Source organism: Gallinula chloropus, assembly GCF_964237585.1.
Source record: "Gallinula chloropus genome assembly, chromosome: 5".
Classification (NCBI taxonomy): Eukaryota; Metazoa; Chordata; class Aves; order Gruiformes; family Rallidae; genus Gallinula; species Gallinula chloropus.
Window position 1 is genome coordinate 79326697 of NC_140090.1, and position 16567 is coordinate 79343263.

The 16567-nt window shown below is 43.1% G+C and overlaps 1 protein-coding gene across 10 annotated transcripts in view; it reads left to right on the forward strand.

Annotated features, from left to right (window-relative positions):
• The window catches only part of DOCK1 (dedicator of cytokinesis 1), a gene marked incomplete at its 5' end in the record, with an annotated part of 301045 nt that overhangs the window by 80348 nt on the left and 204130 nt on the right, over positions 1-16567 (forward strand). For all 10 annotated transcript variants that reach the window (XM_084265218.1, XM_084265212.1, XM_084265214.1 and 7 more), the window contains 4 exons: positions 397-467; positions 2169-2275; positions 12679-12806; positions 14043-14138. In XM_084265218.1, the coding sequence (XP_084121344.1) occupies positions 397-467; positions 2169-2275; positions 12679-12806; positions 14043-14138 (402 nt within the window). The remainder of the gene's footprint in view (positions 1-396; positions 468-2168; positions 2276-12678; positions 12807-14042; positions 14139-16567) is intronic.

Below are 16567 nucleotides of genomic sequence, written 5' to 3' on the forward strand. Positions count from 1 at the left end.
CCGGGATGGGTTATGAGGAGAAGGTGCTTCTCCAGGTCTATAGAAGATGATGAAACAGTGATTAGAGGAACGCAACTTATGTGTTGTACTGATACTCCAGAAGTTTCTGTAAGATGTTGGAAGTAGCTTATGAGTCTCTAATTTTGATGCTAGTTGTCAGTTTTCCCTCACTAATCTTCCATGCCTCTTTCTTCATTTAAATCTGCTAAATCCAGAAGTTTCATTTTCAGTTTGGGTAACCTACCCCAGAAGAATGCACTAAGAGCCAGCCAGCAGGGTTCAGCTCAAGCCACCAAAAATAGTTGAGTCAAAGCAACCTACTCTTGTGTGATTCTCACTGTCTTTGCATCACCTTTAAAGAGATAAGAATTTGTTTATTGTGTTTTGTTTTTTCAGGGGGCAGCACTTAAATACTTGCCAGCTATTGTCAACGACGTGAAGTTGGTATTTGATCCAAAGGAACTTAGGTGAGTAGAGATAATGTGTAGTTATATACGTATATGTACACACATAAAGAAAGTTACATATAGAAGCAATGAAATATGCTCACCTGAGACGTTTTACCCCTTCTTTTTCCCCTTATAATTATTAGTAGGGCTACACAAATAGGCTGGATTTAAAGTAATGAGTATGATTGTGAGGTTTGACAGGTATCTTGACAGACTTTCAGTCCTGTTGAATACAATCATGTGATGAGACAGCAGGAATTGGCAATCAGGGGACTGACACTGAAACCTGTAAGCTGTATACTTGATACTCATTATTTAAACTAAATTTATACTTGAAAAACTGGGGTTTTGAGTGAACCCTATTGCTGGATCAACATTTCAGTAGCCTGCAAACCTGACGTGTTGTTAGTAAATCCAAAGGGTAATAAGAAAATGTGTGGAACAAAAAACCCCAACAAACCAGAAACCAAATCAAAACTAGTATTTCAGGAGAACTTGTAATTTAAAGAGAAGAAAAATCAGTTTTTCTTTCACAGTGCTATTACAGAGTGTCTAAATTGAAAATGGAAAAACAACCCTTTTTATCTATTTAGCTCTTCATGCCTGTAAGAGAATGTTTGCTGTAGAAATAACTTACTACTAGTTGTTCCTAAGAAATGGAAAGACAAAATTAGTTAAAATTGTTTAAATATGAAACATCTGTTTATATCTTCTGAATCCTTTTCATTGGGTACTGTGAAAGGGAGCGACAACTGCAAGGTCAGGGGGATTAGAGGGATCTGTGGTTTCATCAGTTCCTACCAAGAGTTCTTCTATATATTGTCTGGTTTTGTACATTCTGGGGTGTCAAAAAGAGGGAAAGATAAGGTAGAAATAAAGTAGGTGAATATAATCTTAGTTTAACATTCCAGTGGCCCAAGGAACTTGGAATTTATCTTCTGCTTGCCTCTGTACACTTGTTGCTTGTACACTTCTGCTTCCTCTGGACACAGAGATTACATCTCTGTGGAGTTTCTGGAGTAAATCTTAAGTTTGATACATGATAGCAAAAGAAGTGGGAAAGTATGTCAACTAAAACATGTCAGGATTTGGCCTGGTTTACCCCAGACACCACAATTTCTCTGTTACTTGAGAGTATTGAAATTGGGATTTAATAATATTTAGAAGCGAAGGCTAAATAGGAAAAACAAAATAGCCTGAGATGTTAATAAGTGATGCAAAATCATTGAGAAGTCTTAAAAGCTGTGTTATGTGGGATCTCAGCTGGTGAGATGATGATGGTACCTTACCATCCTAAAATGTGTGTGCTTCTGGATTATTTTTTTGGGGGGTGAAAGTTTGTAACACAAATTACAGGGTTGTTTCTTTGGTTTATGTGGTCCCATATGATTGCATTAATGGTTTGTGATGGTTGATGTGAAAACAGTAGCACAGGCAACTGAAATTTGGAATCTAAAACCTTCAATGAATCCCACGAAAAGAGCATAAAAGAGGGATAAAAGGGAGAGGGCAGAAGAAGAGACACAAAGAGCTCAGCAGATGTATTAAAGACAATTCACATTTCTCTGCAATTCCTGTCTAACTCTTTTATGTCTGGAAAAAATTGAGCTTGCTTGTCCAAAAGTATGTAGCTGTTTATCATCATCTGTGCTATTAGATGTGGGGTTTTTAATGTATTTTGGAGAGAGATTAATGTATCTTTTGTCCCTTTCTATGTAGCAAGCTCTTCACTGAATTCATCCTCAACGTCCCTGTGAGCAGGCTCACCATCCAGAAGCTGTACTGCTTGATAGAAATAGTCCACAGTGACCTCTTCACTCAGCATGGTGAGCAGGACCTTTGCAACCACTAAACTGTCACATTACTCATTGTCTCTGGACCTCTGCTGTTTCACAGGCTTGTCCTTGCTGCCCAACGCAGTGGAGGTTGTAACCAATTAAGGTTGTTCCATTAAAAGGACAAGGAGATTTAAAACCAGGGAGGATGTGCTAATTGACACTTACTGCAGGTCATAGATCATAAAGAAGCAAAAGCAAAAACTTGTAATTTTTAATTTAAAAGGGCACTGAGCATCCAGTGGTGTAACTTCAACTGGGATGTGTTTTATCAAAAATGAAGAATTCAGCTTTTGGGCTCAGTGAAGCTCTGTGGAGAGGATGGAAGTTTTGGATGTCCTTTCTTTCTAAAGCCTTGTTCTCTCCTCTTAAACTGTCTCCTAGCTGGTAAAACGACTCACAGACCCTTTGGGGTGTGCCATTCATCCATGCTTTCTTCTTGTCTTACCTTTCTTTTCCACTAGTGAGCCAGTGAAAGGTAGGTTCAGGCACTTGTCTTACAGATTTCTACATCTGAAGTGAAACATTCTTTGTTACTACATGATTGCCGGTTAAACTAGGTGTTTATGGGCTGTGAGAAGAAGTTAATGAGGGAGAAAATAGGCAATGGTTCAATGATAAGGGAAATACCAAAGGATTCTTCTGTCAGATGAAAAATCCTGGGACCAGGTGATGCAAAGTGCTGACAAAAACTATTCTGGTTCCAATAAAATAATGTTTGTAGTTGATTGGCTTTGGGCTGGCAGATCTTACACCAGATCAGGGAATGTGTAACCACAGCTATGTAACTCTGGATGGGTTTAGTAACTTCTAATTTCTTCCAGTTAGCACAAAAAAGAAGGTATGAAGTCAACACAGAGAGAGTGGTGAGGGGCTGGAACAGGCTGCCCAGAGAGGTGGTGGATGCCCCATCCCTGGGGGTGTTCAGGGTCAGGTTGGAAGGGGCCCTGGGGCAACCTTGTGTAGCTCCAGGCCTGGAGGCTGGTGGCCCAGAGAACAGACTTTACCTTTTGATAGTGCTTTAGACTGAACTTGGAGGAAGGTTAATCTCCAGAGTTAGAATTTATAACAAATACATGATACACACATGGTTAAACCTTAAGAGTTGGTTGAAAAAAGCTGAGGAGAAGGAAAACTGGAAGATAGAGATCCTGGAGAGTGAACCTTTCAAGAAGTAAAGCTTTTCCATTAAGTAAGCCTTCAGTACAGTTACTTGAGCAGCAAGGCGTTACACAGGTTGTAAATTTATTCCCTGCAGTTTTGGATGGTGATGAAGTAAGAATAAATCTCTAAAAAACAATCCACCAGCCATGTTACCACGTGCTGCATCAGCAAGACCAAAAGCAGTTCAGATTGAGCTTTGCTTTTGAGATACTTTGGAATTACTGAGCCCTTGTGAGCCACACCAAATGAGTGATGTGTATTTTTGAGTACAAGGTTTGCAAGAATAAAGAGGAGGAGCACAGATGAAGTTGCTGGTGTTGGGGCTTGAGTAAAATGATACAGGTCTCCCCAGCACCATTTTGAAGCTTGCTTTTTAAGCTAGCTACACTGAGTGTTAGACCTTTCCTTCATTCATCTATAGCTCTCTGGAGTAATCTGTCCTTCTCTTGGCTTGGGTTGCGTGGTCTTTGGGGCTGAAGTCAGTGATACAAGATGTTTTACTTGTCTGTCCTGGATAGGAGGGATGTGAGACAACTCGGGTGAGAGTTTAAGCCTACCAAAAGCACTCCTCAGGAAGGTTATAGAGGCACATCATGTATTTTTGATATTAATCTTTGACTTCCCCAGCTCAACCAACTTCATTTTCAAAGGGGGAAGGAGAAACTCTGCATGGCTGGCTTGTTCTTTAACTCTCAGCCTTTTGGGTTGCAGCGAGTGCTGCAGTCTAACATCACTCTTGCAGAGCCACTAAAAAATGTAAATGAATGGGTTTTAATAGCAGGGTCATTAATCTGAGCTCAGTCCAGTTCTGTTGACAGAACAACACTACTTAATGGCTTCTGGATCTTATCAGAGGCTCCTAACCAGGTGTTTGCATGTCACTGGCTGTTAAGAATGTCTTTCATGTGCTTCAGTGGAGCTGTGACAGGTTGAAGGCATGGATGGGCTGCTTGTGCTGCCCAGCCTGGCACGGGTGGCACAGTGGGGGGCTGCAGGGGACACCCCGCTCAGCTGTGGTGCACTGGGGGATGGAGCCTGTCACCAGGCAGGACTCGCAGCCTTCAGTGCAGCAGGGATGGGGCTGTGCTGCTCCCCATGGGCCCTGTTAATGAACACACCTCTCCCTTCTGTTTGGCTTTCTCTGACCTCATAACATGTGTGTTCTGTGTGTGTTTATATGTATATCTAGAGTGGTTTTGTGTGCATCAATAATGCAGCCTGTCAGTCCCTGAAGGGAGCAGAGAAACAGGAGGGGAATCAGCTTGTTAAAAGGGGAGATAATGGCAGGACAAGGGGGATGGAGTGAAGCTGAAGGAAGGAAGGTTTAGATGAGATATTAGGGGGGAAGTTCTTTAGAGAGAGAGTGGTGAGGGGCTGGAACAGGCTGCCCAGAGAGGTGGTGGATGCCCCATGGCTGGATGTGTTCAGGGTCAGGTTGGATGGGGCCCTGGGCAACCTTGTGTAGCTCCAGGCCTGGAGGTTGGTGTCCCTGCCTGTGGCAGGGGGTTGGAACTGTGTGACCCTTCCAACCCTGACCAGTCTGTGATTCTATGATTGTCTTATTTCTCTTGCTGCTGCTTATTTTCTGTGAAGCTTATGTCTGGACAGCCAGTTGTGCTTTCAAAACCCCTAAAATTCACTCAAAAATAAATTAACCTCATAGCCTTTGTCAAATTTAGATTGTTCTCTGCTCTGTGGGTTTGAGTTCTTGCTGCCAAAAGGTAGTTCTGCTGCCTCTTCTCCTCCTTGCTTACTCAATACTTGTTAACTGATAGGCAATACTTTTATACAAGTATCCAACTAATCCTGTATCCTGATGCAGAAATGAGCTTTGCTTTTCTAAAAGCAATATGCAGCACAGGGTTGTGGAATTGATGGAAAACTGGGAAATGTACAGAAAATCAAACAGCATTTCATCAGTATTTTTGTTGGAGAAAAAAATGCTCTAATTCTGTGCTTTGAGAGGGCAGGGAAGATTTATTTGTGTCTCCAGAGGAATTAAAATGCAAAGTACATGCGTTTGGGAAGCTTGAATGATGAGGTGAGAGGGGTGGGTGTGTGGAACGGTCGGCTAAAGCATTGTGCTTGAAGAACCATGTTGGAGTGATGGATGGCTCGGTGGTATTCATGAAATACAAAGAGTTTGAGACCTTGGATGACAGTGTATGATGGCACTGTGGTTTGTATGCTTCTAAAAAATTACGGGAAATGTAGTTTTAAAACTTGTTTGCTCTTGATCATGTTGTTTTCCATTTATATATTTCCTTAAGAAATTCAAAGTTAACTTTTCCCCTTATTTTTGGGAAGGTTTCTTCAGCCCTGGCAGGAAAAATCCTGTGTGCTTCTGTTCCTGGTGCTTTTGTCCTGGCAGTGGCTCCTGGCTGAGCCCACACACCAAAGGGAAGAGGAAAGATCGCTGTAGCAAGTCAGTCAAAGCCATGTTAAGCTGAGTTTGATTTGAATATATAGGAGAAAAATAGCCAGGTGACCTGTAGGAACACTTAGTTTCCAAGCTTGTGGTTATTTCTGGAGGCCAACAAGTAGAAACCATCTCCCTGTTTAGATTTAATCTGTATCCAACTTGATGCTTCTGGTTTCTGTCCTTGAAACAAGCAGTATTCACACACCATGAAGATCTTCCTGTTGGTTCCCTGCTGATGAAAGAACAGCTTGCTTCTGCCCATCCTCAGGGGCTGCATCCAGGGAATTCAGGGCTTGTGTTGTACCTCTTGGATGAGCTGCCTTTTTTTTCCCCTCTCTATGTTTCTATTGATAATCTATTACTGCTCTGGCAATGTGAAGTTGAGTTTTCCTCAGCAGGGTCTCTGAACACCCCAGTATTCATCTGCGTGGACTGGGATGCAACACCCTGCATGCAGTAAAGCCTTTTAAATTGTCAGGGGTTAACATCCTGCTTCAGCCAGTTACTTCACTTTCTTTGTTATTTTTAGACCTGGATAGAACCTTAAATGTACTAGCTTAGATAAATATTTATGTATCTTGCTCAGTGAGGGCATAAGTACGTCAGTATGTTTTCATATATGCTGCACATACATAGTATTTTATGTATGTATCTCTACACATGTAAGATGATTATGTAATAATTTTATATAAATAACATATGAATATATATAAATAAATACATGGTAAATAAGTAACACAACCCTACTGCAGTGAGGGTAGACCTGTTATAGTGCCCACAAACCCTCTTTTCTCTATGTAAAACAAATAAGCTTTTAGTTGGGATCACCTCTGCTTCTCTTAATTCTGCATCCCTCCAAAACTCTTCCTTTCCACATCCCTTTGCCCCCCAAAACTCCCCCACCCTCAGTTCCTGAGACGAGGGAGGCATTTCTTTAGGTTACCACCTGAAACAGTTCAGTGTTGTAGAAGCCTTCTGTGAGGGTATGTCTAAATACATGTTTGAATTTAAAAACTAGTGTGGAAGTTTTATAATAACCTAACATGTGCTTTCCGTTCTAAACCCTGAAGTACATACGGCTGGTGGTTAAATGAAGTGTGGTATCCCTGCAAACTTGGTAATTTTGGCTGTATGTAAACAGTGATTTATCTGATTTGCTTTGTCCCAGAGAGTTGTTTGTATTCTCTGTTGCTTTGTTTCACAAATGACTTCCAGCTAATTACCAAGTGAGCTGTGTAGCCGCTGTATTCTTCAATAGTTAGGAAATCTAGTGATTTCTCCATTAGGAAGTTGTTAGGCTATTAAATATTAGTAGGCAGCGTTACGGCACTTATAGGAGCTCTTATTGTTTAATTATGACTAAAATTACAGCTTCTGTCTCCACTCTCTGTAGGGAAAGGGAGGTTACTAACCATAGGTTTTAGGTTTTTTTTCTTTTTGGCCACATTAACTAAACGAACCATAAAATCCAGAGAGGGGTTTGTCAGTGTCCCTCCAAATGAAACTCTCTTAAATTGACACAAATTTATCGTGTGTGTTTAGCTTCAGCGCGGTTCCCCTGTCGGTGCTTTATTTAAGTCTTTGCTTGGATGCTCCTGAGTTGATAATGCCTCCTGAGCACCCTTTTATAAAGATTAATATTTGATTCTCACGGCGCCTTCCTGTGACATTAATCATTGTGGGTTGGACTTGTGTGGTGGGGAGCAGATGTGGAATTATTGTTGTCTGTAATCCTTGTGCATCATACTCGATGCACTATCTTCAGAGCTGGCTTTGGAGCAGGAGACTTAACGTTATAGGCTATAGATTTATCAAGGTTGCCCATTAATCAGGGCTGGGAGGTGGTTGTGACAGGCAGGCTGATGAAGGTTAACCTTTCCTCTTCTGTACTTTGAAGTAATCAAGATACAGTTGATCAACTGGGTGTTTTTCTGAGTAGTTTATAGCAAAGGATGCACTTAACTAACATCTTACCTCCTTGTAGAGTGTGTTAACAGAGGACTGGGTTTGTTAAAGTATGGATGTAGGTACTTGGGTGTTGGTGGGTTCCACCTTTGCATTTTGTTGCCTTCTAGCTCTCACATTTAATAGAGGTGTCTGGAAAACCTGGGAGTGATGGGATTGTTTCACTAGGTGTTTCTGCTTCAGTTCAAAGCGGAGCTGGGAGCTGTTGGGTGATTAGAAACCAACTGGACAAGGATGGTGTCTGCTGGAAGTGACTTTGTGGCAAAGGTGCTCCAGCAGCATAGAGCACCCTGGAGCTGTGGAGGGCCAACTACATGCTGGGCAGTCTCAAAACCTGCAGCAGCAGGGAAAAGACATAATACTTGTCCCGGGATGTCCATAGGATTTTCTGACCTGTTAGATGCTGAGTTACCGTGAAACAGCCTTTTGATTTTAGACATAGCTTCCATTTTTTCCACTGACAACACTTACTCCTTTTTGCCTGCCCCAGAGTAAGCTCTATATCTGTCTGTCTTTCCTGGCATAGAAGCTCCATTGGTAACTTGAGAGCCAAGCAGTCCTCAGACAGATTTCACAAGGCTGGTGCTTGCACAGCTCTGAGATGTGGGGTGTTTTTGTTGTTCTTGTTTTATAGACTTGTTGGTTAATTAACTCTCAAAAGTCTGGGAAGGATCTGGATCTCTTTATCAAGTACCCAGCACACTTTGATACTTCGTTCTGTCCTCCCATGTTCTGAAAGCTGGAGCAGCTACAAACCCAGGACAGCTGTTGACAAGTTATGGCTGAGGGAGGCAGGGAGCCCGTAAGGTGGTAACCGAGGAGCCTTGTCAAGTTCAGCCGAGGGAGCTCAGCCTTTTGTATAGGTTGTGCAACTCCAAATGAAGTAGAATGACAAATCAATTAGTTTTCCCTTTCTCAGAAATTCAGCCTGAACGCCTTCCCTATTGATTAGAGAATATCTAACTCAGAGGTGACTTAGCTGTGATTCCTGCCTTCTGCATGCTTGCAGATATTAAATTGATCTTTGACCGTTCTCTACTAGTGGGGCTTAACAGGGACATGAAACACTTTCAAACCTCTAATTAGGGACCTTTTTAAGTTATTAAAGATTGATTCACCTCATGGGCTTTACAAAAGCATGTTCATATGTCTTTGCTGGAGTGCTTAGCAACTGGGTGTCAGGATTCTTTCTCTCCTGCATTTCAGAGAGTCACAAGGTTGGAAAAGACCTTTAAGATCATCCAGTCCAACCGTTCCTGTCCTGTGCTAAACCAGATCCCTGAGCACCTCATCTACCCCTCTGTTAAACACACCCAGGGGTGGGGACTCAGCCCCCTCCCTGGGCAGCCTGTTCCAGGATGAAGATGCTTCTCTGCTGCTGGATCTCTTTTGTTTAATATTGGATCCTTTGTGATCCAGTTCTCTGCTACCTGATGGACCTGAATGTGTGGGGATGCAGTAGGTCACGGCTGGCTGTATCTCCCCACGTAAATACATTGCAGGCTCTAATGACTGCTCCTTGAGGCAAACATTTCAACAAACACAGTGTTATTTCTCCTCCTTGAGCTATAAAAAACTGGAGGTTAAAGGACCAAGATGCCATTAAACAGAAAACTCTGCACTGAAGAAACTGACTCTTCACTTCATTTGAATGAGGAGCCACTTGTGCATTCCTGGTGAACACGTGCTTACCTGGTCGCTTGAGTCTGAAGAACATTTCTCTTGAACTACTAAAGGTTGGGTGCTTTTATACACTGCTTTTTCTCATCCTCCACGTGCAGGCTTAGAAAGCAAGATGAGCATTGCTACTGTTTAGATTCCTCTCCTGTTGAGAAGGAACACTCTCTGTTCTGTGTTGTAGCATGGCTTTTCTTGATTGTTTTTTTTATGTTGGTCACTTATTTTCCCTGTTATGCAGTTTGTCAGGGCAGGTATTGCAAACTTGGTGCTGTGTGTCTTGCTGTAGGGGTGAGTTTGTGGGGCTGCTCCTCCTGTGGCTTACCTGATCTGTAGGAGGCAGAAGGCTCTGGTCACCAGTGGCCTGGGAGCCCTGAAGTAGCTGCAGGGAATAGTTCAAGTCATTGGGGTTGGACCTTGCAGCACTGGCTGAAGGTTTCAGCAGACTTTGGGCAGAGACTATTTCACTGTGAAGTCCATCTTTGTCTCATCCATCCTGTTTCCTTCTTTTAGTGGCAAAGGCAAGTCCTCTTGGATCCGTACCTTATCACTGAGACTCAGCAAGCCAGAGTAATTTTCACCTTGGCACTCAGTTTGTAATGCCTGTATCAATTTTTCCACTGCAAGACAAAGCACAATGCCATAAGCATGTATTGATTTCTCTATCCTTGGCACTCCTTCCCTTCTGAGCTGTCATTTTTTTTTCTGGTGCCTGCAGTGCATATTTTAGCACTGCCCATACTGCCTTGTCCATCCCATGCTGTAACCAGCAGACTGTCAGCTGAGCTTCAGTTCCTGCTCAAGGGATTTTGGAGTCGGTGCCCACACAGGCCTGTGCAGTGTGGTTTGGTACCCTGTTGCACTGGTACCTTCTACAGCACTGATGGCTCAGCATATGGGCTGTAGCATCTTCTAAATCCTGATGGGAATCCCCAGGAACAAGGTGATGGTGCACGTTCTGCATCTGGACCCATCTTTAGCAGAAGGTGGAGCCAGTAAATGTAACTAATTCTGGTGAGTCAGAGCGGGTGTCACCATCTTTTGGTGATGTGAATCATCATCCTTTGAGCTGCTGGTATTTGCTGAAGCTTCTCAGCACCAGCTTGCTCACTCTGTAACGTGACTGCTTCTGGGTGCCAGTTATGTCCCCTGTGAAAGGGCTGAGACCAAACGTGTATGATAAAGAGGAGTTCTGGGTTGCAGAAGGAGCATCCACTGAGTAGCACTCTACTGCTACCAAGAGGAGGCTTCCTGGTGTTGAAAAAGTTCCTTTGAGCTGTTGACCTCATGGCTTCTCTGGGAAGGTTTAGGTGCAACCCTGAGTAAGTGTTTTCACACTCCTTAATTGTGATTGATCTCCACTCTTCCTTTAGTCTTGCGCCTTCTGTCATGGTCTGTATGTAGCTCACGCTCTGGATGTTGAGCTGGTGATGCTTACTGGTCCAGAACTATTTAAATTTTTCTTAAATAAAGACATAATTGAATGCTCATGAGCATTTCTGGATGTTCCACGGGCTTCTGCTTTGTGCAAAAATAATCTCCAAGCAATGATATAGTCGTTAATGACTGCCATGAAGCCTCCTCTCGTGAGTCATCCATATGCCATCAAGTCCAAGCAATTTGGGTAGTATCACTTAGAAAACATGTCAAGTGTGTTATATCTCCTGTGTGGCTGTCAGGAGCCTCATCCCTGTTTTCCCAGGTACCGTATAATGAGGGGTCTCAGGGGCCAACCGCCAGCATAGTGTTTGACAAAGGGAATTCTTCAGTTGTGTTTTCAGAGATCAAATGCCAGGTAGATGCTGTAGCACAAGGAGACTTTTTTGGGGCACTCCACCTTGTGATAGTGTGTCCATCTGTCAGGAAAATAGAAATTTCTTAATGGCAACTCCTGGTTTGTCAGGATACCTGGGCTCACCTGCACACACACACAGAGTTGTGCTGCTTTCTTTGTGTTATGCACATGACTTCCCTCAGATAAAGCTGCCTGCCAGCTTGGTAATCCAGCCTGTTTAGTGTGGAGATGTGGTGCTCCTTCCTTTGGGTGAAGGGGCGCTCACACCTTCTTCCATGTGGACATCAGATAGCTGGGCAGGTCAGGTGGGAGAGGGACTGGGAACTGCTGTCCAATAGGGTGATGTAGCTGGGAAGGTCTCGAGTCTGTCATCTGTTCCTGTTCTGCAATACTACTTAAAGGAGGTGAAAAAATACCCAAATGCTCTTTAATTCCTCCTTGTCCCTTCCTGCCCTCCTTTCCTTTACTCCTAGAATGTCTCAGTACTGCATACTAAATCAGTATAGCACATGAGTGGTGCATACACGGTGTAATTTCCTCCATCGTTATTTTTTCCTATGTCAGGCTCTGATCGCAGACTGCTTTGGGTTGGAAGAGGCCTCAAAGATCATCATAGGCAGGGACACCCTCACTAGACCAAGTTGCCCAAAGCCCCATCCAACCCAGCCTTGAACATCTCCAGGACTGGGGCTTCCACAGCCTCTCTGGGCAGCCTGTGCCAGGGCCTCACCAGCAGCTTCACCCCAAACACCCACACTGGTGCACAAACATGAATACAAATGCTGGTGGTCTGACCTCCCTCAGCCTTACAAACAGCAGAACTTGGAGTCTCTACACACCAGGGTCTGTTGATGAGCAAGAATAACCAATTCTCTTCCTTTGGGCATGGGAATGGGGAAGGAAAAAGTGTTTTAATGTTGTTCTCCATGCTTTCGATGCCCCCTGCTGAAGGCAGGTATCTCTGGCTGTGCCCCTCTCCAGGCAGCTCGGTGAGTCCTGGTTGGGCACTTGGGGCAAGGTAAAGCTTCATGTACCTCAGCTGGTCAGGCATGTGATGGCACTGGGTGGGTCCAGTTCATCAGTATTTTAAAGAACAGGCAATCAGCATCAGCACAGACCACTCAGTACTTAACCTGGCATGGGCAGGTGGTGCCTTGGCAAGTGTTCTGAACCCAGTACCTTCATTTTCAGTTGCTTATAAGGTGTTTACAGTTTGGGATGAAAATCATGTGACTGGAAATACAGAACTTTGATTAATTTTTTTTCCTATTTATTAAAACCTTACATAAGCCCTGACGAAGCAGGTTGGCTGTTTGGACAGTGCTGTGAAGTTATTTAAAGCTTGTATGTGACCTTCTGTCTTGTGTGCAGACTGCAGGGAAATCCTGCTGCCAACGATGACGGATCAGCTGAAGTATCACTTGGAAAGACAAGAAGATTTGGAGGCCTGTTGCCAGTTGCTGAGTAACATCCTGGAAGTGCTCTACAAGAAAGACGTGGTCAGTACCTTACAGCTTTGTGATGCTTAGCACTTAAATGGGTCTTAGTAGGATGAATTAACCAGGTGACTCCTGATGGAGTTTTTCTTCTGCCTAATGAGTCTCTCTCAAGTCTTCCTTTTAGGTACCCAGTGGTGAGGATGTGCTGTGTGATAACTCAAGGTGTTTCTTACTGTTTCTGTGGCACATCCAATATCGCTGGTATCCAGAGGGCAGAGAGGAGAAGGGGACTGAGATAGATGAGCTCTTCCTGCAGATGCTCCTGGTACCAGACTGTAAGGTTTATCCCAAAGCCAGATCTGTCAGCAGCAGGAAGAGTCTGTACTGGGGCAGTTGCTGTGGGTATTTCTACTGCTGATGGCTCCTTCAAATATGCAGATGTGTTTTTCACATATGCAAGTTTACCTTTGGTAATTAAGCATAATCCAGTGACAAGATGTGGGTTTACATATGGATCTGAGGGCAAGGAAGAAAACGGTTCATCAGAACATTGTTTTCATGGTCAAGAAGCATCAGAAAGATGCTGCTTTATTTAGACAGTTTTCTGGGAAAATGCTTACAAATGCTGGCTGCAGAACCATTTCCCTTTCCATCCCAGAGACCCCTTTTGGAGTTTGCTCCTTCAGACTAACAGAAACCATGAAGGAGACTGTGTATCAAGTAAAAGATGGGGCCAAAGCTCATCCGTTTGTTTCTCCTTCTCGTGTTTCTGGGTTCTGTTCCTCTAGGCATCATTCTTCACTTGTTCTTAATTTTCACCTCTTCCAAAAATAGTGCCAGCTTACTTCCAATGCCCAAATACTGACTTGAAGCCTTTGACTGAAATTAAGGTTCCTTAACCAAAGCTTTCCTTGGTTCTCTGTTTCTTTTAATTGCCTGTTGCCCAGTAGCCACCCAGATTTGGTAGTGCCTGTGTGCTCTTGATGCTGGGAAAATGGCTTAGGAAAACAAAATGGTTGGGTAAGCAGGTGCCATGGGCTTTGCTGTGTTTCCAGGGGCTTGCTTTTCCTTTCAATAACAACAGAACATATTAATTTATCAGTAACATACTACTGAAGTTGACTTTGCATGGTGTTTATGGAAATGGGAGACTAATTTTCTGCTTCTGACCAACAGCACCGAGTGATGTTCTATTTAACTTCCACGGGACAGGTGGATCCAAAGTCAGGCATAAACAGTTCAGTTGTGCTGGTGTCTGCTGTATCTAGTTACCAGTAATTTATTCTTCTTCCTCAGGGGCCAACGCAACGGCATGTCCAGATAATCATGGAGAAGCTATTGAGGACAGTAAACAGAACAGTCATTTCCATGGGACGTGATTCAGAGCTCATTGTAAGTGTCTCTCACTGTAAACTTAAATACTTCTGTCACATCTCTTTGAACCTGACTGTAATAGGATTTAAATCCCAGGTGACCCAAAGCAATCAAACCCTTCTGTAACTGTCTGTGTTCAGTAAGCTGTAAAACATTGGCTTGTAATTTTTTTGGGCTTTACACAGGGGAGGGGAGAAAAAAACCCCTTAAAAACACAATAACCCAACCCCATGTGGGTGGCCAGGTGATAAGCCAGGTTTCAGATGTCCTGAGTTAACCCAGAATGATTTATTATTTGTAATTAGCCAGCTGAAACGTATGGAAAGGAGATGTGTGTTCAGTGTATTAGCAATCATTTGACTCCACAAGCATTTACTTGCCTTTTTGGACTACAGCTGAGAGCACCCAGTTAAGGGCAGGGTTTGAATGGCTGAAAGCCATCCCCAAATCCTCACCTTGGGAAAACCTGGAAGGGGAGGACTGGTGTGGTAGCTGGAGGCTGCCATGCTCTGCATTGATGGTGTTAGTGCTGTGATTGTAAAGCCTGACATTGAACCTTTCACTGCCTCATTAATATTGGTCTAAATAATGAAAAGAAACCTAGCAAGGCCTATTGATATCTAGAAGGGGGATAGATCTCAGTGTGCTTTTGGGAGTCTCACCCTCTGTTTGCCTTTGGCTTTTATGTTCTTAAGTGGCTGCATCTGGTGAATGATACACAGTAAACTGGTCAAAGTGGACCCAGCTTGTATCTGAGTGTGTGTCCTCCTGTTGTATGCTGATGTGGTTCAGGTGGTTCAATACACTAATTCCTTTTCTTAAAAAAGGATTTATTTGTTAATCAGATTTATCTGAGTCCATTAGCACTTCCTTTTTTTTTTTTGTTCTCTTTTCCAATCTAATTTCTCCCTGTCACTGCACACAGGGCTGTCTGATGTTTTATGAGAAGACTCTGTCCTCAGTGCATCTTACTTAGAATTGTAGTCATAGAATCATAGAATCACCTGGGTTGGAAGAGACCCTTTAGATCGAGTCCAACCACAGCCTAACCCTGCCCAGCCCACCTCTAGACCATGTCCTCAAGCACAACATCTTTTAAATCCCTCCAGGGATGGTGACTGCCACCTCCCTGGCAGCCTGTTCCCATGCCTGACAGCCCTTTCAGTACAGAAATTCCCCCTGATATCTGACCTAAATCTCTCCTGGTGCAATTTCAAACCAGACCCTCTCATCCTGTCACTTGTCACCCAAGAGAAGAGACCGACCCTGACCTCTCTGCAACCGCCTTGCAGGCAGCTGTAGAACTGCTGTGCTGATGCCCCATTGACTTGGTGCGTGGTGGTGCCTGTGGTAGCAACATTGCAGTGATTTTTCTCCTTGGTGGGTTCTCCACCAACTTTCTTTTCTGGTTTTCAACTCTTAGCACTTTGTGCAACAATTTTTGTTCCAAGAAAGTGATAATGAATCACCAGATCCATTGTTGGAGCAAGAAATGGCTATAAATCATCATCATTCTTGCAGAACATTCTAGTGCTGGGATGCAGTGATAGTGAAAGGAAGTAAAAAAAAAATGTCATTGCTACTCTGTGTGTTACCCCAGAAATTAGGAATAACATGCAGAAGAGATGTAAAAATTTTGCTGTACAAGGGTGCAGAACTTCCCTGCTTCCCTGGGTTGTGCAGAAGGGGTGGTCTTGTAGCACACACATACAGGAAACTTCTTAATTACAGTCGGACCGTGAATTAATTATTGTTTTGATGAACACAATTTAGATGGTACTTTAAAATGTTCATTATTCTTGTGGCATTTATCAAATTATATTTGAAAACTTCTCCTGTGTATATTGTGACTAAATACAGTTCTGTTGAAAATACCTGTAGTGATCACAACTACAGCTTGGAAGTGCTCTATCCATGTACTCTATAATTAAGTAATGAGGATTAATAGGACGAGTTATTTCCAAGGAGTACTTACTCCTATCTTAAAATGCAATCTGTTGCTGAGAAGGATGTCCCTGTGATAAGCCAGTAACAGTTCAGGAAAGTAGGAAGAGTAGCAAGTGATAATTAGCAAGCATAACCTGACCTCTCTTGGATGATGAGCTGGTTGAAATTGTGCATTAATGTTTCCTTGTCAATACTAATACAGCTTTACCTGGAGCTTATGTAGGAGAATTAACTGTGCAGGATGAGTGGAAGGAAGGAATTTTATAAGTAAAGGACTTAGAGGCATAGTTCATGTAATGATAACTTTTCTAAAGGAGGTAAAATAGAGGATGTACCACTTGGGTTTTGTACAACAGTCGCTGTGTTGGTGTACCAAAGCTGGCAGGCTGAAGAAATTCTTATCTCTGTCACCTTCATCCACAACCTAATGTTGCATAATGTGCTTTAAATATAGAAAACCATCGTGGATCAAAAGTACTGAGAACTTGGCACTTACTCCT